The sequence below is a fragment of the Phyllostomus discolor genome, chromosome 2, assembly GCF_004126475.2.
Source record: "Phyllostomus discolor isolate MPI-MPIP mPhyDis1 chromosome 2, mPhyDis1.pri.v3, whole genome shotgun sequence".
NCBI lineage: Eukaryota > Metazoa > Chordata > Mammalia > Chiroptera > Phyllostomidae > Phyllostomus > Phyllostomus discolor.
Window position 1 is genome coordinate 162836232 of NC_040904.2, and position 26633 is coordinate 162862864.

Below are 26633 nucleotides of genomic sequence, written 5' to 3' on the forward strand. Positions count from 1 at the left end.
AGATCTGCTCCCCAGTCTCTGCTTCAGTCAGTGCTGGGGACGGTTTGTCATAGCATTGAATTGTTGGCCAGAATACTGGGTAGGTCAGGGCACCGGTTTCATTTGTAGTAGGTACCAGAAGGCAGAAAAAGATCAAACCAGGCCAGACTGCAGAGGTAAGCTCAGAGAATTTCAGATTTAAGAACTAGATAGACCACACCGTCAATGACCAGCACCTCCCAATTCTCACAGTGACATGCCTCCTGCCCAAGGTCAATGCTGAGTGATGAGTAGGAAGATCAGGATGATAATGCTTGACACTGCTTTCCTCCATGCAAACAGGCAAAGATAGACACCTAGCCCTCATCTAGCCCCCTTATATACCAATTTTCAATACAGGACTGCAGGGATGGTATACCCAAGCATATTTCTTTCTTTCTTCTTTTTATTATTTTTTAATCTGAGGGCAATCCTGAGCATAGGTGCCCCACAGTTGTTCAGCTTCTTACAGAAAAGCAGGCAAGACTGGACTCTAGGTTTTATGTCTTGATGCTGGAGAGGCTCTTCCCTGGTTCCGTTCTTCCCCTCATCCTTTCCTATCTCAGACCCTAAATACGGTCTCTCTTGCTGAATCCTGGATTTGCAGGCCTATCTTATGAGCAGTAGAGGTGACTGAGGAGACCCTTCAAACTGCAGTGCAGAGGAGGGCTCCCCACACTTCCCCCTCCTTAAAATCCTGCAGAGGAAGGGGAAAGAAAACCAAAGCATTCTCCTGTCACCAAGGCAACCATAATACCCCCAGCTAAATCCATCTTGTGAGCTCACCGCCCCATTAAGATGCAGGGCCAGGCTCCGCGCCAGCCCAGCCACATTCATTTGTGAGAATAAAGGTGGAGGAGGGGGAAGGGAGCAGGCTCTGGAGGGACGGGGAAATGGTGAGAAGAGGTTATTTACACCACCGTCCTGACCTTCTGGAGCAGCACTGGCTCCGATAAATAACCCGCTCAGCGCCATTTCAGAGCAGGAGTGGGAGGTGCAGGAAGGGAGCAGGGTCTGGAGGAGAGCCCCCACGCAGGTGCGCGTCTCCGGGTTACTAATGGCTGAAGCGGGAGCAGGCAGCTGGCTTTGGGAGTGGTGGGGGAGAACTCAGTTCCCTGGGACTCCCACTGAGAAAATACCATCCCCACCCCAGCCCTGGCGCCAATTTCCAGGCAAAGGGACTGAGAGATGCCAAGGAGGCAAACAGGCCCGTAAATTAGGGATGGCAGTGGTGGTGGGGGAGAATGCTAGGGAGTCTCTGAGGTAAGAGGGAAGAAATATTATAAGATGGGGAGTGAGGGGGATGCTAGAGGAATAGGAGCAGCTGCCAAAAAGAGAGGAACAAAAACATCACACAAAGGCAATTTGGAAAAAGAAATCTTTTATTCCTCTTTGCACAGAGCAAGTATATGAAGGAGGCTATTTCCTGACTCCATTCATCTCTTACACAAAAATGCCCCCTCAGATATGCGCAGTTATGCGCCCTACTTCAGTCATGGAGAACTGGCCATTAGTAGGTGGGGCAGAAGTTTCAGGAAGGTTTTTTGAGACATTTTTGTGGAAAGTGTTTGGGTCAAGGGGAAAGATTAGACCCAAGAGTAGGCATTCCATCCTCCTTCTTCCTGGGGAAATCCAGATCCCGAAGGTTTTGTGAAGAAAGGCACCTCTCTCAGCGACCTAGGGAGGGGAAGAGCCTAGACCTACTGCCTGGATGGAGACAAAGAAAGGATAGGGTTAAGCGGCAGAGATTACAGATCCAAAGCAAAGAAGTGAAAAGCTTGTGGGGGGAGCAAAAGGACTGAGAGGGCCCAGAAGCCCAAGTCATAAATTCCACCCCCTCCCTAGTTCTGAGCAGAAACTCTTCTTTCTAAGACTTAGAATGGAGTTTTAGTTCAGGGACTGGCTTTCCTCCAGGGCACAGGGAGGACAAGTTGGGCAAAGATCCCAGGGCTGTGAAGGTAGAGTTTAGGTATCAGACCAAGAGATGTACGTTGCCACCATGACCACTCACAGACCACAGCACTTTTGAAGCTATAATCCAGAATCAGGGTAAAGAATGCAGCTGTGACTGAAATACAGAATTTTATAAGCCCTATCCAATAAAGTTTAAATTACTGCTTCTTCCACTCTGTCCCCTGCCTATGAGCTGTTCCAATCTTTTTTCCAAGGCTGAAGGACGGGGCACTGAGGAGGGAGAAAATACTGAGGCCAGTAAGTGGGGCTGTGGCTGAAGACTAGATATACCTCTCCTCACCACCACCCCCATGCATTCTACAGGAAAGAATTCTCTCTTGCCCTCCCCTTGCTGCACATATGAACTAGTGGGGTGAGGGCCCTGTAAAGGTAAGGGGAGAAAAATACTCAGCACATTCTTTCTCCTGCTTTGATTTTAAGTGTAGCTGCAGCAAAGGGCACAGAAGTTAAGAAGAAAATATGCAAGATAGGAGAAGGGAACATAATCCAGGTCTAGAAAGGAAGAAGTGCTTCCCCTGCCCTGCATCCAAATCTGCTAGAAGCTTTACTCCCAGAACTTCAAAAAGCTGAGAAGGAATGGGAAGCACCTACGGGTCTGGGGGGACAAACACAGACAGGATGGAGATGTAAGGATCCCTTATGATCCCCGAGATGACCCTGAGAGCATCAGTTGGGGGACTGGATGAGAAATCACAGCAGATGTGGATTTTTTCAGGGGATGAAGAGCCAGGAACAGTGGGGTCTTCACCGAAGGAGTGACCACTTGATCTGTTCTTTGGCTGACTGCAGCACCTGCAGAAACAAGGGCAACATTAAGGGGGTTGGTTGCTGGAGGGTAGGATGAGGATGGGGATTGGGATTGGGGCTTTTCCTTCCCCTCACTTGCCTTCTCTGTCCTTAGAAGAATGGCAAATAGGAAATTCCCAAGGGTAGAGGAATGGAAAAAAACTCTCTAAAGCCCTGAAGGATTGTCAGTTTGGGAAACTGCAAAAAAATTCAAATCCTTTGAGATGACAAGGAGAGAAGAGATATGCCTGAGCAGAAAGAAAAAACTGGGGATTACTGGACATACGTTAAAAGGGATGTGTGTATGTTACCACATCCAGATGGACATTTTTTTGGTTTAAGATTTTATTTCTATCTAGAGAGGGGAAAGAGAGAGAAAAAGAGGGAGAGAAACATCGACGTGAGAGAGAAACATCAATTGGTTGCCTCTCGCAGGCCCCCAGCCAGGGACCCGGCCCACAACCCAGGCATCAGCCCTGACAAGCCGGGCCAGCAACCTTTCTGTCCATGGGCTGGTGCTCGGTTCAGTGAGCCACACCAGCCAGGGCCAGATTAACTGCTTAGTGAGAATTCTAAGTGGGTAGAAAACAGAATCTCCCCTTCCTCCCCAGTCAGGCAAACAAATCTATTTGCAAAGTAGCAGGATGGATCTATAAAACCTGCATATTTTAGAATATGTATTTCCAGCTTAGCCCTCATTTGAATAATGAGGTAGTGTGTGCATGTGCATGCACGTGTGTGCATGTGCGCATGTTGCACACACACAGACCATCTGCTTAAAGCAAAGCCTCTGCTGGAGAATAAATCACTGAATGGGGCACCGGGAAGGGAGGGTTTGAAGGGTACACACCAAGACTGACAGCCACTGCTCACAGGAAACTGGAATGGGAGCTAGGGTAGGGTAAGGGCATTTGGCTGCAAGAGTCCCAGTTCTCTAGAATAAGAGGGAGCCAAGGAAGAAATGTCTTCAGTCTCTAGTCTCATTCAGGCTTCGTGGGTTGGGGCAGAATGCTATTCTAGCCTCTTTAATGACCCATTCCATCTGGTTAGGAAGAAGGGAGAAAATCATACCTGAGACACGGTCTGCTCCGTAAGGGGAACATCTTCACCCTATAGCACAGAGAAAAAAAAGCATTCAGTGTGGGAGAAAGCTGGAGGAAGACCTGACTGAAGTTTGGAAGTAGAGAAAGAAGCGATGGTCCTTTAAACTGAAGCAAAGGGCAAATAGCCTCAAGCTCTCAGTCACTTTAAGAACTAGTACAGCCATAATTACACTTGGCCAGGGGGCTGTGAGCAAAAATGGTCATTTCATCCACCTTCTATTTTAGATAGGAGGACGTAAAAGATTTATTCCATTCCAAGTAATCATCAGGTTATGTGATCCACAACTTAGGAGGACCTGATTCCCTAGTCAGAGAAGACCTTCCCTGAATATCAATATCACTAGGGAAAGGATGAGGGGGAGCCAGGGATAGTTTAATGGGTCCCGCAAGGCCTGATGGGTAACGACAAGCATGTTAATTTGAAGAAATAAACTGCTGCCAACAGCAGCCTGAGAAGGGGAAGGAGGGAGTTGGTGGGGAGGACCCTCTCTCTTGCCACACAGAGACATATGTTAGAGGAGAAGATTAAACTATGCAAATGGAGCCCACGGCAGTTAAGGGAGAAGATTTCCCATTACCCAGCACTGTCAGCCTTCACTCTTTGGAGGTCAGAACTGGGACATTCTGTGAATAGGGAGATTTCCTTTGCTCAGACATCTCTGCACCCCCACAATTTGCTGGTGGGCTCTCTCCACAGATTTGGAGCCTTCTGTGATTAACTTAGAGGCCCCTTTCTGATATCACTAGCACCAAAGAGGACTGAAATCCTAGCAGATAAGTACTTTCTAATGGAGAGGTGTTATCCTCAGTTTTATAAGACCTTAAAACACAAGGAAAACACTACTCTGTCTCAAATGATTGTGATCCAACTCGATGGGTGGCTCTGGGACTCTAGCCACTCAGTCCACTTGGCTTATTCTTCCTTTGTGGAAGAATATTCTTCCTTATTCTTCCACAAAGGAAGAATAAGCCAACTTCAAGTTCCTAAAGTTTTAGGACCAGCAATATTAAAATTTCTTTTATTACATCATTGCTTCGATAAGTACATATTAAATGTATACTCTATGCAAAGACTGTACGAGGTGTTAGGTACTAGCTTAGGGGCAGAAATAACGTTCCTTTGCTTCTGTCTTAGGGACAATGAGAATTTGAAAAAGGAGAAGATTTATGTATTTTACAAACCAGACACTTAGATACAATCAGCAAGTCTGACCCTGGAGAGTGAGTAGATGGAGGGATATAAACGAACGCTCTTGCTTACCCTTAATGCCACCCGGTGTACCACTTGCTGGGGATCGCTCTCAAGGATCACCCTACAAAGACAAGGAAGAGATCATGAGTCGCTCCCTCCTGAAAAACCAACTTACTGTGGGGATACTCTAGCCACTCAGTCCACTTGCCTTAGGATAGGGGCAGTTACCACCTCCCACTCCAACACACACCCTAGATTCAGAGAGGTCCAGGCAAATCAGAGAACTCACCCTCCATCTACGATTTCATCCACAGCCAGGAAGAGCCCCTCCATGTTCTCCAGCAGCGCTCGCTTTTCTACATTTTTCCTGAGTCCCCAAGGGGTTGGGGGAGAAACAGCTCATGTGTGAAAGGAATCCTAGGACATTGTCTGAGTTGGGAACCTACACTAGAGCAATAAATGTCTCCACCAACCACACAAAAAAGTAAGTAAGGTGCCCTGGCTGGTGTGGCTCAGTGGATGAGTACTGGCCTGTGAACCAAAGGGTCACCAGTTCAATTCCCAGTCTAGGGCACATGCCTACGTTTCAGGCCGGGTCCCCAGTAGGGGGCACATGAGAAATAACCACATGGTGAAGTTTCCCTTTCTTTCTTTTTCCCTTCCCTCTCTAAAAATAAATAAATAAATAAAATCTTTTTTAATAAAGTAAATAAGGTAATTAATTCCTTTTTAGCTAATCCACTGTAAACACCTTCCTACTTCTGTTTGCTGAGAAAGGATCAGGGATGTCAGGAAAGAGATTCAAAAAATACAGTTAAGTTCTCAGGGGTTGGTTATCCAGAGCTGTTGTTTCTTCCCTACCTACCATGATGCTGCTCATGACATTTCTCATAAATGCTGACATCAATGGGTGGAAAAAAGGAAATAAACAAAGGTAAAACTCAATCTGGAGGTGGCAGGAGGTGGGGAGGGGTTGAGTACAAATTCCACTTGCACCTGAGCTCTGACTGACAAACCTCCTAAGCCTTCCCCTGCCCCCCCTCCCTAACCAGCTCTGTTCAGGTGTTGAAAAGAAGCCCAACAAGGGGGCTGGGAACAGTCAGGGCCAACTTCCACCAGCCTCAGATCTGGTGGTTGGTGTTTGTGGCCAGTCACATCCGTCAGTTTGACTCTTTCACTAGATTAGCCGAAATGAAGTCTATTCATTCACCTGGCTAAGAAATAAATCATCCCCTTCCTGAGGAAATCTGAGCCATTCACCCTGCTGATTCTGTGGGGCTGAGAATGCCTGCTGTTCTGCTCCAGATGGATGGCTGTGCTGAGTTCACTGGGGAGATGCTGTGGGGGAACAAGGGTCAGAGCCCTGTATGTTTTCAGGAAAAGTATCTTATACCTTTTCTACTGCCCATCTACATGAGGAGCAGAGGACTGGTGGAGTGGTGAAAGGGGAGGAGAGGGTAAATGGCACATTCTTTCTGTTCTACAGAAGGGAAAAACTAAGAGCTACAAGTGAAAAATTAGGAGTGTTTTCTCCATTCCCAAGGTACTGATGTTTAATAGGACAATTCCCTAAGCTTACCCCTTTCTTCTCTCTAACATAAAGAATGAAGTCCAGGAAAGCATTTTCAGGGTGCTTAGAACTCTGACAGAGCTAATGGGGAATAGAGTAGACACAAAGGTGAAGATTCTGCTGCCTCCCAATCCCCTTTCTTAGGAGAACTATTCCCGAGGGACATACTCTTCCCTCCATCCAGTCCTCCCCATCAATATGAATTCCTTATTCCTAATAAGCCCAACTTCTCAAGCTAAATCAGCTCCCTGGAGCCTCTGCTTCCCCACAAACCCCTGGGCCTGAAGAATAGTGACTTTCTCTCCTAAACAGATGTTAAGAATGGACTGCTCACCTCAGCATCTGGCTCAATGAGTCAAAGAGGCAGTTCAAAACAGCCATGAGCATCAGCTGTTGGGAGACAGAAACAGAGAGAAAAGGTTCAAGACCCTGAAAGCTGCTACCTGAAAATAATACCCTCTAATTCGTTAAGCATCAAAAGACACAGGCTTTTACAAAGGTCCAAAAGCATAAGGTAGAAGTGAAAGCAAAACAGAAAGGGGACCCATGGTTCCTTAGAGAAATAAATTCTGCCACATGATTCCGCATTGGATGTCTCTCTTTGACCAGACTGTTCAAACAGAACTTCCCTGTCATAGTCCTCTACATGTATTTACTGACTATATGTGCTACCTGATGTCTTAGATAGAGAAATCATTAACCAAGCACTAGCTGAGGTCAGAGAGTTAGTAAAAAGAGCATGGGCTTTAGAGTCAGACAGATCTGGGCTTAAATCCCAGCTGAGCCATTTTCTAGATGTGTAACCCTGGGAAAATTAGGTTGAACCACATGAAACTGCCACTTTTGTAGTTCAACAGTGGTTAAATACTAGTAATTTCATATGGCTCCCCATCCACAAAACAAGGACACCAATGCCTATAACTCACATAAGTGTTGTATGATTTAAATGACAATGAGCTTTACAAAGTACTTACAGCAATAAGAGCTCAGTAAGAGTTGATTCTCTCAAACTTTTACTTTTGCCTCAAATTATGTGAGGGCTTATTTCTACTTACCTACTCTCCTTCCTAGAACTTGCTACCTCAGATAAATAGCTTTTCCTGTGCAGAGCACGCAGGTTAGGACTGCATCCAATCTCAAGTGTACAACTCTCAAGTCTCAAGGACTAGACCCATTCAGAATGTATGGCTGGCAACATGACCCAGAATGTTGGCTAACTGACCCAAACTCAGTCAGGTGTGGAACCTTCATAGCAGGAGCAAGCATCCCCCAATCCTGACCATACCTCAGAAATCCATCTTAAAACATACTACCGAGGGAAGGCCATTGATATGGTACATTACTATGCATTCAAACACATGTGGTATGCCCTGGCCAGGTAGCTCAGTTGTAGAGCATTGTCCTGATATGTTAAGGTTGCCGGTTCAATCACTGGTCAGGGCACATACAAAAAGCAACCAGTGAACACATAAGTAAGTAGAACAGCAAATCAATGTTTTTCTCTCAACCTTCCCTCCTGCCCCCCAAAATCAATAAATAAATTTTTTAAAAAACCACACACATGTGGTGTCTCCTATATGGAGATAAATAAAGATCTGGGAAAACTTCTATTCTAGGTTGATTCATTTGTTAGGTTATTTTTGTGTGGCCAGCAGGAATCTGTCAACTTCATTAGCTCAGTCAGAAGCCAGAGGGATGTGGTACTCCTTAAGACCCAGAACCTCTAACTATGTAATGCTTGTGATTTAGGAAGTGCAATCAGGGACAGCAAAGAAGAGTGGGGATTCTTACCTCATTTTCATAGGAGCTGCCAATCACATAGAAATAGAGATCGATACTGCTTTTGTATACTACCGTTAGGCCTTCCAAAAGGGCAATTTCACCTGAGGGGAAAAAAAGGTGGAAACAATGGGTGGCCTGAGATAAGTAGGACACAGAGTTACCACAAACTCCTGGTATACAGCTGTTTTGGGCTAAGATAATATAGGTCAAATGACCCCCAAAGATTGAAGTTGAACGGCTTTTTATTTTCAGGTGGTAGCAGAAGGTAAGTATAAACTTGGGGAAGTATAAATGTATCTTCTCCTCTAACCACCCTCCCCCCAACTACCCTCATTTCCCTCCTTGTATAAGACACAGGATACTAGTGGATCCTTCGGAGGTGAAAATGCAGAGCGGTCACCTTTACAGACTTCCATTTACCTGCCCTAATGGATGCGGTACAATAAGCAGAGCTGCAGTTAAATTTGTCAAGTGAGGCTCATAAATCCAGGGACTAGACAGGTAGCTAACAGCCAACCTTCCAGCACGGTATTCCCGCGTGAGGTACACTCACCTCCCCATTACATTTCTGAAGAGTTTATTATATGAGGGGAGGAGGAAAAAAAGAGAAAAAGGAGGGAGAGTCATTTTATCCTTTCTCTGCAGTCCTGCTGCCACCCTCTTCCCACCATGTTCTCCCTAACACAGAGAATAGTGAAAAGAAAATGACCTACTGTCGGTCCGATGGGTCTTGTTGAAAATGTTCTTCTCAAAGGCCTTTTGCTCCTTTACACTGGGGTAGGTGTCGTCATAGTACTGGTCAGAGGGAAAGGAGAAGGGTTGGGTCATTAAAGCTCAGAGCTCAGAATGATTAGTGACTTTTGCTCAAAACATTAAAATGCTTTGCTCTGGATTTTGGATTTCTCTCTTCCAAGGCATGGGGTGAGGGAGAAATGTTGATATGAAGAAGAAAAACTACAGAGGTAAGGAATGGGCAAGAAGTAACTAAATACAAAAATAATTTTTAAGGTCCTGGCTGCTGTGGTTCAGTGGACTGAGCACAGGTCTATGAACCAAACGGTTGCTGGTTCAATTCCCAGTCAGGGCACATGGCTGGGTTGCAGGCCAAGTCCCCAGTGCGCAGGGGTGGTGGGGGTGGGTGAGAGGCAACTACATACTGATGTTTCTCTCCCTCTCTCTAAAAATAAATTTTAAAACTACATTTTTAAAAAACAACAATTTTTAAGGACCCAGCTCTAAGCAACCCCACCTCACATTTCTATGACTGTAAGAGCAGAGGCTTACAATCCTATGATGAGGTTCTACCCTTGTCTCTATTCTAGGAGAGCAATTCTGAGACCACTCTCATTGAGTGTTTCTATTCATTGACAAGCAACCCCATGTCAAGGAGTAGTGCTACAGAACACAAAGGCAGTAGAAGCACAGAACACTTCTTTTTTTTTTAAGGTTTTATTTATTTATTTTTAGAGAGGGGAGGGAGAAAGAGAGAGAGAGAGAAACATCAATGTGCGGTTGCTGGGGGTCATGGCCTGCAACCCAGGCATGTGCCCTGATTGGGAATCGAACCTGCGACACTTTGGTTCACAGCCCGCGCTCAATCCCTTGAGCTACGCCAGCCAGGGCTAGCACAGAACACTTCTTGTAGACCCTCATTCACTGTATGAAGCTGAGGAATTAAGAAAGGCTACAAAAATCTCCTCTAAAGAAAGGCAAACCCTACCTTATCCTGTCTCATAGCTTAGTTTTCTTTTCTGCAAACTGAAAGAAGCAGGAGGCAATCTAGCAGATTACTGAGCCCACTCCCAACCTCTCCCTGGTAAGGGAGTGGAAAAAGAGGCTGCTAAATCGCTCTGCTCTTTAGGGGCTAATCCGTTGCAGTCAGCTGAAGACCTATGACAGGTCTGGCATTTAGTAACTGGATAACTGTTTCAAAAGGTGTCCTGCATAGTTACATCCAATTACAGGAAGGAACAGCTGGTGAATTCTAAACTAATCTCTACCTGCTGATTGATTTATGCTACGCTCGCCCGGAGTTAACACACAAGGGACAGAAAAAATTTCTACAGGAGGGGGAGAATACAGAGGGAGAACAGAGGGGTGTCCTTTCTCTTCTTTTTAAATAGATCCAAAGTTAGAAACATCATACTGGGAAAACCAGTAGGTAACAAGTTTGGTAGTAACTGCAGGCCTCCAGTCAGAACCCTGGAACTGTGAGAAATTTCCCTGGAAAAACCCAAACAGGTAACAAGGTAGAAGGGAAAGAGACAGGAGTGATGGGCATGACCAGGCTGTATCTCATATCTAGACACTGCTTTGTTCAGAAACCAAGGTTCCCAAGTTCTTCTCTGTTCTAATGCTGGAAACAAAGGAGATCAAAGTCTGAGGACAGCAAGGAGAGAAGGAGGGAAACTAAAAGACAAAAGCAGTTTAAGTTCAATCTGGAGTAGGCATGGACAAGATGGAAGAATTCTTATAATTACAGTATCAAGGAATATGAGTTAACAGGACCAGTCCCACTATTCAGATCTCAGAGTAAGTCTTTGTCTTGCTTCTAAACTAGTTTGAAAGGGAATCTCACCTTGGCAAAAAGTCGATCTCCATCATTGTCCAGAATCAGGATGGCTTTGACAGTATACAGGGAGGGTTCCTGAAGAGATATGAACACACCTTCAGTCCCGAAGGCTCCTGCCACCACTGGCAAACTAAATACTTTCTCCTAGTCCCACTGAGGTGCCTCTGTGTATCCGCTATCCCAACATGGTTAGATACTGACATTTCCTACTGAGAATGGCTAAATGGTGAATGAAATGAATTGAGGGAGGGGCGTTTTAACAAAGGACTCCAAAGCAGCATCAGATAACGTTTCTCTGGGCCAGACCCACAAAGTGCTTAATCAAGGTAGGTCATGCTTTTATTTCCAAATATCATGCTACAGTTATTTCCAAATTATTCTCCCTCACTGGTCTCCCATGCATAGGTGAGTATGGAATATGACCAGATTAATAGCCACTGCACAAGGATACTTGAAAACAGGGCTGAATGCCCTAATGTAGTTGGAAGTTTCTGCAGTCCCAATGCAGTAGCAATGCAGAGGCATAAAGCAAGCCTTCCCTAAACCACCCACACACACAGAGGGAAATATCAGTGCATGTGTGTGCATGCAAACACACACCAGTTCTGAATGGAGCCCAGTGAGACACCCATCTCCCAAAACTTCCCCTATGATCCCAATTCCTCTGCTACATCCCAACTACCACCATTTAACTTGCCAGGACAAAAAGCAATCTGAATTTTGGGGAAGCTAAGAAGCAATGAGAAAAGGATCCATTTAAGAAACACTCTGGGGCCTGGAGATAAAGAGGTGGGTGGGGGGGTTGCTTCTTCACTACCAAGAATCAAACTTTGAGAACACTGACTCTCATAGAGGAATCACAGTTTCTGCCTTAATTGTTGCACACAAACTCAAATAACTAAAAAGCATTATCACTTTGCAAAAAGCTCCTCTATTCCTTCGACTTCTATGGAACCAGCTAACCAGAAGAAGGAAGGGGAGGCAGTGGTATGTGTATAGGTATTCACAGGCTCACATTGACTTTCTAATCAATATTACTTTACCCATTGATATCCCTTCCCTGTGCTATATAGCACAAGGCTATTGCTTTGCTACCCCCCCCCCCCTTCCTGGCTTAGGAAACCCACAGTCCTCACAGGAGCCGAATATACTCTCCAAGCCTATGTTTAATAAACACCCAAGAGTGAAGAAAAAACAATCATTCCCAAGGATCCAGAAACTTCAGTGTCTGTAAAAGTAAATTGTCCCATGAGGCTCCAGAAGGTTTATGGTTCCATGTGAAGAACCAATCCTAGCTCAGGGAGTTAAGAACTAGAGTAGAGGAAACCCAGTCTTTTGACAACAAGGTGAAGAATGTAAGCTTTCTTCACTTGAATTCTTAAGGAGAGTAATTTTTATATTTTGTTCATTGATTTACCCCAAGTGTCCAGAGCAATGCCTAACCATACTAAACTCTCTCAATATTTGTTGAATGATTATGAGACTAAAGTTTCAGAATAAAGTAAAAATGTTTTGATGTAGTATATACCTAGGAGACCCTCTTATAATTAGACTTCCACATATAGGTAGATTATCCAGTATGGCCATTTTGGGTGATATTACTACCAACTTATCTCTCCTCTGATAAACACTCCTTAGAGATGCCCACCCTATATATTACTCTCTGGAATAAACAAAGCATGACCAATTCCTCTCTCAAAGAACTCTATGTCTAGCAGAGGGAAGTCTCTGGATTCTCACCTAATAGGTCACAAATAAAAGCAGTTTTTCTAACTCCTAAATCCCCATAGAAAGATCTTCCCATAAAATAGGCCCAGTTCTATAGCAACGTGGATCCTCAATTCTCCAAAAGAGAGATCCCAATGGGAAAGAGTTTCCTTAACAGAGAAAAAAAAGTCCACAGAGAAGAAAATACATAATATTTTTTCCCACAATCTTTTCCCTGGAAACCTTTGGCTCTGTTCCTCTATCCACATTCACAGCAAACTTAGAGAGCTACCTAATAGTTTAAACTGGGCATTGAGCTGGCATAGGTAACTAGTTCTTGCAGTCATAGAGTCTGGCATACCTAGAAAGAATGGGATCCCAAAGAAAAACCATTCTGGCTATGTGCCAATTAGGAGAGTCAAACAATGTCCTTTGTGGCCAACAATGTGTGAGTGCCTAAAACAGGTGGCAAAAAAGAGAAACAGATTTCTGGGTTCTGTTCCTGGCTATTTTCACTAGATTTTTAGATGTTATCAAGGAAACTTCCAAAATAAAAATACTGGATCTTCCTGGGAAGGGTAAAAGACAGGCAAAGGAAGGCAAGGCTTGTAATAAATCTTATTATGGCTCTGAAAGGGGTAAGGAGGCACTAGACAAAAGGCTGTTTATTTCAAATTCCAAAAGAATAGCTACATTAAACAAAGCTGAGAATTAGGCAAGAGGTTGAATGCTGTTTTAGTTCTCTATTCTGCTACAAGTGGAGCCAGCAGCTTCTCCTTTACTTCTCCTGCCACCTCCTGACTGCAGTTGGTTCCACTTCAGCCTGGGGCCTTTACCTCTCAGGAGTGGGGAGGGTCAGAAATTCCTCTCACCATAAAACCAGCCAGTTTAAAGGCTCCAAAGCCATTACTGATAATGTAATTTCATTTTTAAGTTTTGCAAAGGGCACGTTTATAAGTAACTCCCAGCTATTGAGAAATGGGCTTCTTGGACAATGGACTAGGCTTGACCTGCTAACACATTAAAATGCTGGTTATTGAGAAAGACCCTACAAGCTTAGGGATGTGTTCAAGGGATTTAAAAGGTCTCATCTTCCCTCCCACTCCCAAATGGGTAGCTGCTAGAAAGCTTTCGAGACAAAGTTCTGTGATGCACTGACTTTCAGAGCCACAGCCTGAGTGTATAACAGAACTTCACCTCAAATGCTAATGGTGCCTGGAAATGTGTAGGCAGATTAGTTTGTGGGAGGTTGCGTGGCTCAGATAGATTTTCATGTACATTTTTATTATCAAGAAAAACCAAGACTGAACTCCTAAAGAGAGCTGAAACAACGCTGAACAAGAAATAGTCTGCTGCAAAGAAGTCTTTGATCTCAACCAGGAGATGCTGAAGCCTGGTGGGAAAAAAAAATAAAAAAATCTCCCAGTATCCCCTTCCCCAGCAGAGGACCAGAGAGGAAGAGCCATTCCTACTGCTGCCCCCTGTGGGCCTTCAGATGACCTGCAGCTTCCTAAGGATTATAGTCACTAGCCGAAGTATTAAAAAGGCAGCTGGCAGCTCTGGATAAAAGCTCTCTATTTGTGTGTCTTGTAAGCCAAACTAGGAGACATGGGCTCTAAAAAAGCACTAAATTAAGTGTGTTCACAATGTATAAGTATATAGTAACAGAATACTTTGGAATAAGATCATGATATGCCATCAAAAGGGGACTGAAGGAGTGTTTGGTGCAGGTAGACAGAATATTTGGGGGCTATGACTAATAACTTCATTTGATTCATTTGGAGGAGAGGGACCAACAAGGCTTCGTGGAGTCAAAGGATGCTATCTGCGGAGCTGCAAAGGGCACAAGTAAGAATCTGGTTGAGATTCCTAGAAAGTTCTTTATTTCCCACTTAAAAATCTTTATGGTCATGGTGAAAGGGTAGTACCATGGCTTGGCAATAGACTTGATCAACTAGAAACAAGATGCTCTTCCTTCAACCCTATTGATAAAATAAAGCCAAGACAGTAAAAACTAGAAATTCCTAGATAATAATCCCTGCTCTTTAAGACCTAGGCAGGTATTTGCTCCCTCATTCTGTGCCAACTTCTTAAAAATGAAAAGCTCCTTTGGGGTTGAGGGCTCCAATTTGCCAGCCAGAAGTCTAGGGGCTTCAGATGGAAAGAAAAGAATCAGGTAAACACTTCGACAGGGAAAGCTGTTTTCACATGATATCCAGGGGTTTCCTTAGGTTCAAGAAGCACAGCTCAGGAAAGAATAGGAGCCACAGGTACCACCGAACTGGATGACATGAGACCAAATATTGGTTATACAGAGGAAACCAAACACATCTTGGCAAGGAAGAACTGAGAGCAGAAGAGATACCTAGAAGTAATCTTCCTTTCTGACATAGATACAAAACATGAATGCATAATCACCAAGAATTCTGACACTACGGGAGAAAATGTCTCTAAACTCCTAAATAATCCTGATGTTATAGTCTGGATCAGCCATTACCTCAAGTTCTACCTTTCTCTAGGACTAAGCTTCATCACTGGAGAAATGAGGCCTGAGCTAGATCAGTTTATGTTAATACCTTTTTTAAAGTACAGCAGACCCCTTTGAAAGCTTAAGAAATTTATGGACCTTGTTAACCAGAAAAAGACACATTCACAAATTGTTATTTGAAGTTCATCAACCTAGGTTTAGAATTAAATGACATTCTGAAGATAATAAGATGGTATGGGGAGGAAATGAAAAAGGAGAAATGAGCGATACTTTTGTAAGTCACCCCTTTTCTCTGCCTGGCACCAAGTAATGACTTCAATAAATGTGCGTGCGTGTATGTGTGTGTGTGTGTGTGTGGCCTTCATAAATTAATAAATATGACTAAGAAAACTAACATAGCCGACAGGGGGAGAAAAGGTCAGCACCACACCCCTCCAGCTTTCAATGACTAAATTTGGTGGCTGTGAGACAGGCAGGACAAAGATAACCAAGCCCCTAGCTCCTCAGGAATGCAAGTCTGAGGTCCTTTATTAAAATTCAGAAAGCCAGCGTGCTAAAGAATTTTATGCCCAGAGGTCACAGAGCCCCTAATTCTTCAACTATTATAGAAGTGAAATGATTACAGAAATGTGGGACAAAGCAAGCAGCACTTACTGGGAAGAGAAATTAATTGAACAAGCAGAAATCAAAGTACTCTCCACCTGAGGCTTGGGAGCAACATTAGAACATTCTGCCTCCCCAGTTTGGTAATTCAGGAGCCCTCATTTAAATATCACTCAGCAAAGGGAAAAATCAAATGGGGACAGATCAATTTCTGATGAGTCCTTGGTCATGATCTGTATCCTAATTTACTCCCAACTCCCCTCTCCCCCCATATCTGCTCCTGAAAACAAACAAAAAAAAACAGTCTTTAAAAGACTGAATTGATAGCCTCTGTGTTTATCTTTCAATCTCTTTGCTCCCCAAATTCACCTTTGAGGCAGAATTGCTAGCCTCTCCCCTAGTTTCAGTCTCCCTCTAAAAACTACACAAATAAGAGAAAAGAAGGAAAAAATTAGTAGACAAGCCAACTGGCTGTGAATGGGGATTATTTACCTCGATAGTGGGAAAATTAAAAAGCCAAATAAGAACTAATCTGCAATTCTTCATCTGCAGCATTTAAGATTCAGGTTATACAACAGTTAAGATTTCCTGAAGAGATGGGGTGGTCAAATACCAGAAGAGATGACACAGACTAGGAAATCGAAAGACTAGGAAATCGAAAGCCTACTCAGTGCAGAATCAGGAGATGCAGAATGTGGGTGGGCCCTTACCAGTAGGGACATCTTTAAATGTTCATGGACTTAACCTCCCAAACCATCTTCATTGGCTGCCCATGGGCACTGTGCCTACATCTTCGAAATTACTCTAGCATAAATAGGTAGTTAGGCACTGATTCTTTATTCTTGTTCTATCCTTTATTTGCTTCCTTAGTTCCCCTTTCCATAACTAGTTTGTCAATATCCTATCTAACCAAGTCATATCGATGGAGTAAAGAACAGTAGCAAGTATCTAGATGAAAAAGATCCTAAATCTGTCACTATGCTCCCTCAAGTATTTGGATATTACATTCATCCTCTACCTGCCAGGGAAGACCTGGCTTCTCAAGGGTTTGGCTTTCTTCATGTGGAGGCTCCTCCTCCTCTTTTGACCATGTGACAGCTCCCCTAGACCTTTGATATAATTTATACCTTGCCAGGGACCAACTCTTTCCCACCACTGTGAAGGAGAGGGAAAAATATATATAAATACGTCGGAAATCTATAACGAGGTCTTCTTGGAGGGCAAGACATGGGGAGAGTTAGAAGCAGCGTCAATTGCTCTTTAGGGGTTTTAGTTCAAGCCAAGGTCTGCTTCCAGCAATCAACCATTAAAACAAGCCGGCCAGAGTAGCAGCACAGTTTATTCTGATCATTTAATTTGAAGTGTCAATAAATTAAACTTCAATCAATTAAACTAGGTGTGCAATAACCCAGATGGACACCCCGACACCAACATAATCACAATAAAAATTTTTATGGCTGCCAAGGACCTCACCGGGGGCAGTGCTGGCACTGCTTGCGCCCTAGCTGAGAAATATATCTCCACAGTGCAGGAACAAGGAGATTGCTTCTCCTAACGAAATGGGGGGGCCAGGCACCAGCAAGGACGCAGCTGGAAGAGGGGCACAGGGGACTGCCAGGAATGAGATGGGAGTGCTTTTGGGGCTTAATGTAATTGATACCTTTGCCCAGAGCAGGAGGAGGGGGCATTTAGGCCAAGTACCTCTACTGTTAGCGCCAAAGGAATTTAACAAAAGCCCCATTAAGATAATTCAGGAAGCTAAACCCACAGAGCAGTATCAACCTTTAAGAGTCATTGACGTATTCTGCATAGTTTCCTCCTCTCTCTCTATATGCATACTCTTGTGCACGTTGGATGCTCTGATGTTTGAATGAGGCTTAGTAAGAATTTTTTTTTTTAGGATAAAAATGTTATGAAGGGGAAAGAAAGGATACAAATAAAAAGTGTGGTCCATAAAGCACTAGAAAAGCACTCTAAAAGTGAATACAGAGATTAGGAAACATGAAATCTATGTGGGAAGATTTAAGGATCTAGACTGCTAAAGTAATTCAGCTTTGGAAAAAAAGGTAAACTAAGGGAGGAAGGGGATAAGCCATTATCTTTAAGATTCCACAGGTTATTGTCCCGGCCAGGTAGCTCAGTTGGTTGCAGCGTCATCCCAGTAAGCCACAGTTGCAGGTTCGATTTCTAGTCAACACACATACAAGAAGCAACCAATGAATGCATAAGTGGAACCGATGATGTTTTTCTCTCTCTCTAAAAAATCAATTAGCCCTGGCCAATGTGGCTCAGTGGTTGGAGTGTTACCTAATAATCAAAAGGCTATGGGTTCGATTCCCAGTCAGGGCACCTGTCTGAGTTGCAGGTTCATCCCCAGTCTGGGCATACATGATCCCTGGTCTGGGTGAGTGCAAAGGCTGCTAATCAATGCTTTTCTCACATCAATGTTTCTCTCTCCCTTCCTCTCTCTCTCCAAAATAAAAAATGTCCTTGGATAAGGATTAAAAAAAAAGTAAAAACCAATTTAAAAAAGATTAATGGAGGATGGTGACTTGCAGAGCTCTCTCTCCATTCACAAGGAAGGTATATACAGCAGACAACAGCAAGAGAGAGGAAGCTAAATCCAAAGATGCATCCTAGGAGCATCATTATTAAGTACTGGGAACAGAAGGAATCTCTTTCCTTAGGGACTACAAAAAGACCTGAGAAAGTTTAGACAAATGTGCTTGAGAGCTAAACTACTTAATTCAATAAAGAAATGTGACCCACTGTAAAATCCTTAAATGAAGGGAACCTACTCGTATTTAGATATACCCATAATCAGATCAAATTTCAACTGATGGTTCTTCTTGAGCTCCTCTAGTTCACCCTGCCCTTCTTCTCAATATGCTATGTCTATGCACCTTGCAGACATGAGAACTGAATATGCTTTGATCAGATTTCCCCAGAGGTCCAGCCAAATCAGGTAATTAAACTATGAAAGGAGGAAGCCTAAAGGAACTTTAGAATTATCTCCCTTTTTAAGGAGTAGCTTGTTAAATTCTATCCAGTTACAGTTAACTCTTTAGTTCAATAGAGAGCGAAAGTAAGCTCCAAGGATTCTTCACATTTTTCATAATGGAGATGGTGACCTAAGAATCCAGAGATGCTCCTGAAGACAAAACAAGGGGAAGAGAGTAAAAAAATCAGTGAGGAAGGATGATTTTGAATTGGAGCTAAATTTTGTAAGCCAGTATGTGAAGGTAGTGAAAATGAAAAACCTATGATTCCTTAATTCTGAACTAGAGTTCCTCATCTGAACCACTGAATGTTGAAATTTTTTTATGGGACTGTTTTCTCACTTTTCCAAAGGATGGTACAAAACCAGTGCCATTGTGGATACAGGGAAGTTGGTTCATTATGTGCAATGAATACCTTAGGTCATTAGGGATTAGTTTTTCTCCTGAACTCCAGCTGAGAAGGGCTAGAATTGTGAGAAAGGTATATAAATTCTTAATGGGAGCCTAAAATATATTGAAATTGTAAAGAGAAAAATAAAAGTTGGAAAGAGCTGACACAGATGAGACAAATGAAAATACTAGTTTAATATTGTGAGAACTCTGGAGATCAGCACAAGAATTGAACCTGTTGGTACTTTGTCTTCAATAAAAGCTTTATAAAACTGCTAGTCAAAGTACAACTTTTTTTTTTAAGATTTTATTTATTTATTTTTTAGAGAGGGAAGGGAGGGAGAAAGAGAGAGAGAGACAAAGATCAAAGTGCGGTTGCTGGGGGCCATGGCCTGCAACCCAGGCATGTGCCCTGACTGGGAATCAAACCTGCGACACTTTGATTCACAGACCGAGCTCAATCCACTGAGCTATGCCAGCCAGGGCAAAGTCCAACTTTCTATATTGAAGAAGTAGAAGGTGATAATGAGGTAACATGAGAGAGAATTAGTCTGGGATTAAGAATAAAAGTCTAATCTAATTTTGACAATGTACTTCCTTGAGCAAGTCCTTTTCCCTATACCTTAGTTTCCCCTAACCCCACGACACAGATTCATCATGACAAAGAATCAGTATAGTTTTTATAGCAAAGGAGTGAAGTACCTGACCGGGTTAGCAGGGATCTGTGAATGTGGCATCTTAGGTACAGATTAAAATGGATATAAGAGAGAAGCAGGTTGAAATACACTGCACTGAGGAAGCAGAGATAGATAGCCGAGGTAAGAGAAAATGCAAGAGAGAGAGACTTTACATATAAGCCCCTCAACTCACCACGATACACAGCTTCCCAAAGTATCCTCTCCCTCACTCCGTTACCTGTAAGCAGGCTCCCTTCTATAGATGTAGGGAAGTCTAAATATTTCTAAAACTTCCAAAGAAACTAATCCCCTAGAACTTATTCCAATCTGTTAACTAGTTAATATTACTTAACTGCTTGGGACAGAAAATGCCTTGTTAAAAACTACTTAAATTTAAAAAAAATAAATAAGAAAACTACTCAGATTTTAAGCTTTACCTGCACTTGACCAACCCATATGATGAAAAGGAACTATCTCTACCTTTGCTGTTTTGAAAAACACAAACTGAAACCTGTCATTCTCTTTTACCAGATGAGGGTTTGAATGCATACATGTATTAGAGCTGAAAGACAGAAAAAGGCAAGAAAGAGGCCTAGAGTTCAATTCAATTAAGGAACGAGCTGGGAGCTAAATTCCTACACACAGTCTATGTTAACATCTCCAAACTGCAAAACAGGTGAGGAACTTTATTCTCTGGTCTATTTTTTAAAAAGGGATAAAAATGCTTCATTTGTTTGAACAAGCAAAAAAGATCATCTGGGCAAGGAAGCTAACACACCACTTTTACCACCAAAATTCTCATATAAGCAACGAGAGAGTTAGATCCTACAAGAATTCCTAAAGTTTAAGTGGGTAGGAAAAAGGAGAGCAGAATAAGGAGTCTAGATAAATATTTCACAATCCATGCTAACTCTACCAGACTTTCCAGAACTTTGATGGAATGATGATTCTTTATCATGACTTATGTATATAAAATGAGTTAACAGGAAACCGAAGTAAAAAGAAGTAGTTTTCGAAAGAATGTGGCAATTATTAGTGGGGTGTCAAATTATGACAACCAACAGGAGAAGCCTGTGATAACACCACCTGCATCCTAGTCCTAAAATCTGGGGCGAATTTGGAGGTTTGGGGAAACTCAAATCAGGATATCATCTACAATGCTTAGAATCGAGAGAACCTGGAAGACCCCAAGCCAGTATGCCTATGATCCTTTGCGTACTAAGGACTCCAAGTGCTCCCTTCAACTTCCCTCCCACTCTGCCCTCTCCCCTGGAGAGCTTCCTACTCTAAACCGAGGCTTTAGCTCCTGCTCTAGGCCACACTCTTATTACAAGGGCCAGTCAAACCCTCAGTCCGCGAGGATTTCCTGGAATTCCCCTTTCTACCCAGGCCCAGTCAGGCTGAACCCCGACTCCCAGCCCCTCCGGAGACCACAGCACCTCAGCGGCCCCGGCTCCTACCAAAATCAGCGCCTCCATCTTGCCCCGCAGTTGGTGCCGACGTGGAGCCGCAAAAACAACGCTGCCGCTGATTGGTTCTACGTTCTCATTAGACCGCGCTCTGGATGGTGATTATTGGACTAGTGGATGCCAGCTGTTGCTATATTGTCCAATCAGTGCACTAGTTTGCTTAGCCGGAAGCAAACTGTCCAGCCATAAGGCTCAGGTATTTGATTGTCAGTTTAAACACTCAATAAAATCGTAAAACCTCTTACGGAACGGGGCGGGAGGGTCCGTGGGAGGAGGCTGTTTCCATGGGGAACCGAGGAAGCGAACACTAATTTTCAATTGGCAGGGAGGAGAGCACGTGATATAGTCCGCCTGATTTAGCTGCTTTAATACGCTTTCCCTTTTGGGGGCGCTATGTCTCTTTAGCCCTTAAGATTGGCAGCCCCTGACGGAATCCTAGCCCAACGCCTATTCCAAGAGCTCTCATTGCGTCCCTGATATCCACGGTTGCTTTGGCAAACACTGCTACCTCTTCCCTCAGACTCGCTCAGATCACTTCAGCATCCTCACAGAAAGTCTGCTCCATCACAGAATAAAAAAAAAAAATAAAAGGATGCCAGCCCTGGCTGGCATAGCTCAGTGTATTGAGTGCGGGCTGTGAACCAAAGTATCGCAGGTTCGATTCCCAGTCAGGGCACATGCCTGGGTTGCAGGCCACAGCCCCCAGCAACTGCACATTGATGTTTCTCTCTCTCTCTTTCTCCCTCCCTTCCCTCTCTAAAAAAAATAAATAAATAAAATCTTAAAAAAAAAAATCAAAGGATGCCCAAAGTGTTAACTAGATAAACCAAAGTCATCAGAAAGTTAATGGCTACAGTAATAACCTCCCCAAAGGGTAGTGCCAGACTGTGCTGGACCTAGGGAAGGACCCAGTGAGTTTGTAAAAGCACATTTTCTTTTATTAGAGTTTTGGATACCAGAGAGGAGAAACTAGAAGGGACAGAGTGGTAAAGGGTCCAGGATAAGGAAAGATATAGGGAACAGGGTCTGCAGTTCTCCATTAGTGACAAACCGTTGCAAAATGAGAAAAGAGAAGTTTACTGAATTCAGGGATTTCACAATAGGGAAGAGTTTTGATGAAGTTCAGTTTTTCCCTACCCCTCTGTTCCTTGGTCTCTGACCTGCCCCCCTTAGGTTAAGAACACCTTCTATTGCCTTATATTATCCCCAAAGCTATCCCACCCCCCACCCCTCAACTCCCACACACTGCTGTCTTTAGGAACTCTCCAAGAAGAGCATCCAAACCTACCCAGGAGTCTTTCTAATAATATCAGAGTAGACTCAGAGAGCCTAAGAGAAAATTACAGAACAATACAAAACAAACCACAGCGCTAACATTAGCTATGAAGGAGGGTATTTGATTTTCTGGTAAAATCCCAGCGACAAGCTTAATATCTGGAAGAAGCAAGGGCTTAGCCTTTATCTATTCCAATTAGGGAGTTACTCAACCATTTAGCATTGTCCTAGCACTTAGCATTGTGCCTGGCATCATAAGCTTGTCCTTGGCTTGGCAGCTTAATGATAATACTAACATTGATCATTTACTATGGGCCAGGCACATACTACATCTTTGAATAAATTATTTTAATACTTGTATTTTTTATTTATTTTTAGAGAGGAAGGGAGAAAGAAGGGAGAGAAATATCAATATGTGGTTGCCTCTCACCTGCCCTCTACTGGGGACCTGGCCCACAACCCAGGCATGTGCCCTGACTGGGAATTGAACCAGCAACCCCTTGCTTTGCAGGCCAGCACTCAATCCACTTAGCCACACCAGCCAGGGTGATTATTTAATACTTTTAAAAACCCTTCTGAAGTAGATGAGAATGGTGGAGCTGGGAGTAGTCAAATAATTTAATTAAGGCCATACAAGTATTAATTGGCAACCATACATACATTTGAGCACAGAAAGTCTGGTTCTAAAACCAGGGTCTTACCCACAATTCACTCCTTTGACTTAGTGATACAGCCTGTTTAGTATCCTGGTCCTACCTGAAGTACCCTACAACAGTGCCAGATGATCTATAGGAACCACGAAGAGGCAAAAAGTATGATGTGATTGGTTTGGAGGAGGAAATTGGCTCCTCTTTCTTTCTTTTTTTGCTTTTCTTTTTTTTTTTAGAATTTCAATTTTTTATTGATTTTAGAGAGAAAGGAAGGGAGAAACATCAATTTGCTGTTCTACCTATCTACGTATTCATTGGTAAGTTCTTTTTTAAAAATTTTAAATTGATTTTAGAGATGAAGGGAGAGAGAGAAACATTGACTTATTGTCCCTCTTATTTTTATGCATTCATTTGTTGATTCTCGTATGTGCCCTGACTGGGGATGGAACCACAACCCTGGCATGTGAGGATGGCACCCCAACCAACTGAACTGCCAAGCCAAGGAATCTCCTCATTCTTTGATTGTGGAGTAACTGACAAATTTTAATAGTCAGACCAAATTGCTTCAGAAGATGGCAGGGTGGGTGGGGTGAAGAAAAAAAAAAAAAAAAAAAAAAAAAAGATGGCTGATTCTCAGCTCTCCAGCCTATTGGGCAACTGTGGTGTAGGGAGATATTAGTTCTTCTTGTGACTTTGCCTTAATAAGTGGGAGAATTCTGGCAAGCCCTGGTACCCTCTCTGAACTACAGCTGCCACTTTTAGAAAATGGGAACCTAGCATCAAAGTTTGGTGATCATTTTTGTTCATTTTGCTTCCATCTCCCTTTTAGCTGGAAGATCTTTAGGAACCAATCAGGTGGAAAATGCCTATGTTCCCCCTACCACATATACATAATATACATATATACACACAGTTGACCCTTGAATAACATGGGTTTGAATTGTGCAGGTCCATTTATATGTGTTTTTTTCTAAATAAATACTATAAATGTATTTTCTCTTCCTTATAATTTTCTTAATAACATTTTCATTTCTCTAGCTTATTTATTATGAAATGACAGTATATAATATATGTATACATACAAAATATGTGCTAATCAACTGTTTATGTTATCAGTAAGGCTTCCTGTCAACATTAAGTTTGGAGGGGAGAGTCAAAAATTATATGTTGCCCTGGCCTGTGTGGTTCAGTGGATTGAGTGCTGATCTGTGAACCAAAGGGTAACTGATTCAATTCCCAGACAGGGCACATGTCTGGGTTGTGGCCAGGTCCTCAGTAGGGGGCGCTCCAGAGGCAACCACACATTGATGTTTCTCTTCCTGTCTTTCTCTCTGCCTTCTCCTCTCTAAAAATAAATGAAATCTTTTAAAAAATTATATGTGAATTTTTTACTATTACGGGTATCAGCCCACCTAACTCCAGCATTGTTCAATGGTCATATACACACACATAATTCAAAATATATATACTTACAAACTATTTAAAATGTATAGAGGAGCCCTGATCCATGTGGCTCAGTTGGTTGGGCATTGTCCTGCAAAACAAAAAGTCACTGGTTCAATTCCTGGTCAGGACACATGCCTAGGTTGTGGGTCCGGTCCCCAGGGCACAAATGAGATGCAACCAATTGATGTTTCTCACTCACATCAATGTTTCTCTCCATCTCTTTCTCCCTCGCTTCCCCTCTTTCTATAATAAGTAAAATCTTTTTTTTAATTTATTTTTAGAGAGGGGAGGGAGATAGAGATAGAGATAGAGAGAGAGAGAGAGAGAGAGAGAGACATCAATGTGCGGTTGCTGGGGGTTATAGCCTGCAACCCAGACATGTACCCTGGCTGGGAATTGAACCTGGGACACTTTGGTTCCCAGCCCGCGCTCAATCCACTGAGCTACGCCAGCCAGGGCTAGTAAAATCTTTTTTTAAAAATGTGTAGCCCTGGCTGCTGTGGTTCAGTGGAATGAGTGCCCATCCAATTCCCAGTTAGGGCACATGCCTGGGTTACAGGCCAGGTCCCTAGTTGGGAGAGTGCAAGAGGCAACTGATGGATGTTTCTCTCACACATCAATATTTCTCTCCCTCTCTTTCTTCTTTCCTTCTCTAAAAATAAATAAGTAAATAAAATTTTTAAATGTGTAGAGTAAAAGATAGACTGGAAAAAAATACACCAAAATGTTACCTACTGTATTAAACTGCCAGGACTCTTTTTAATGTTTCCATATTTTCTAGGTGTTCTAAAATGTGTGGGTGATTTTTAAAAGAACAAAAATCATGTTCACAATGATATGATTAAAAGCATATTCAGGCACTGGCTAGCGAGGCTCAGTGGATTGAGCACCAATCTTCGAACTGAAAGGTCACTGGTTCAATTCCCAGTCAGGGCACATGCCTGGGTTGAGGGCCAGGTCACTAGTTGGGGGTGTGCAAAAGGCAACCGATCGATGTGTCTCTCATATACTGATGTTTCTCTCCCTCTCTTTCTCCCTCCCTTCCCTTCTATCTAAAAGTAAATAAATAAAATCTTTTTTTAAAAAAAACCTATTCACATTTGTTATGTAACCATCACCACTATCAATCTCCAACTTTTACAATATCCCAAGCTGAAACTTTATACCCATTAAACAATAACTATCCATTTTCCCCTCACCCCTCCCATTTGGATGACCACTATTTTACATTCTGTCTCTATGAATTTGGATATTCTAATAACTTATATAAGTGGAATCATATATTTGTTGTTTTATGTTTGTCTTATTTCACTTACTATGTCTTCAAGGTTATGTAAGAATCTTTAAGAGTTGATTTCATGGGACAGAGGATTCAAATAGGGAAGGGAATGGAGATAAAACTGGAAAGATACTTTGTAGCCAGATAGCAAAATGCCTTGAATACAACTACTATAATGAGACCAGATGATTGTGGGAGTTGGAACTGTTACAGTTTTTTGGAAAGTATTATAGCAATATTCTACAAAATTATGGGTGACTGGTGTGGTTCAGTGACTTGAGCACCGTCCTACGAACAAAAGGGGTCACAGGTTTGATTCCTAGTCGGGTCACATGCCTGCATTGTGAGCCAGTTCTCTCTCTCTCTTTCTCCTTCCTATCTCTCTAAAAATAAATAAATACAATCTTAAAATTGAACATAATTTCAACTACATTACAAATACAACCACTATATACTGGTTGTATCATTATATACTGGTTGTATAAAATGATACATATGTAAAAGTGCTTATTATCCTGTGTTCATTATAGCATTGTTTACAATCACCAAGATTTGGAAGCAGCCCAAGTGTCCCTCATTTACACAATGGAATACTACTCATAAAAAAGAAAACCTTACCCTTTTGACAGTATGAATGGACCTGGAGAACATTA

At 42.8% G+C, this 26633-nt stretch overlaps 1 protein-coding gene across 1 annotated transcript; it reads right to left on the reverse strand.

Moving 5' to 3' along the window:
* Positions 1 to 1382: 1382 nt before the first annotated feature.
* On the reverse strand, positions 1383 to 21427 carry COPZ1 (COPI coat complex subunit zeta 1). The gene is made up of 9 exons (XM_028531847.2): positions 21322 to 21427; positions 11004 to 11072; positions 9139 to 9220; positions 8435 to 8526; positions 6978 to 7033; positions 5363 to 5440; positions 5143 to 5194; positions 3850 to 3888; positions 1383 to 2784 (listed from the first exon to the last, which is right to left on the reverse strand). The coding sequence occupies exons 1-9, from the start codon at positions 21337 to 21339 to the stop codon at positions 2737 to 2739; spliced, it is 534 nt and encodes a 177-aa protein (XP_028387648.1). The 5' UTR covers positions 21340 to 21427; the 3' UTR covers positions 1383 to 2736.
* Positions 21428 to 26633: the final 5206 nt, after the last annotated feature.

Bases quoted from the DNA above. Each gene is read 5' to 3' on its own strand.
- COPZ1 (XM_028531847.2), bottom strand. The intron at 7,034-8,434 runs GTAAGAATCCCC...GTCTCCCAACAG, and splicing joins GCAGCTCCTATGAAAATGAG to CTGATGCTCATGGCTGTTTT. The intron at 2,785-3,849 runs GTATGATTTTCT...TTGTTTCTGCAG, and splicing joins CGGAGCAGACCGTGTCTCAG to GTGCTGCAGTCAGCCAAAGA.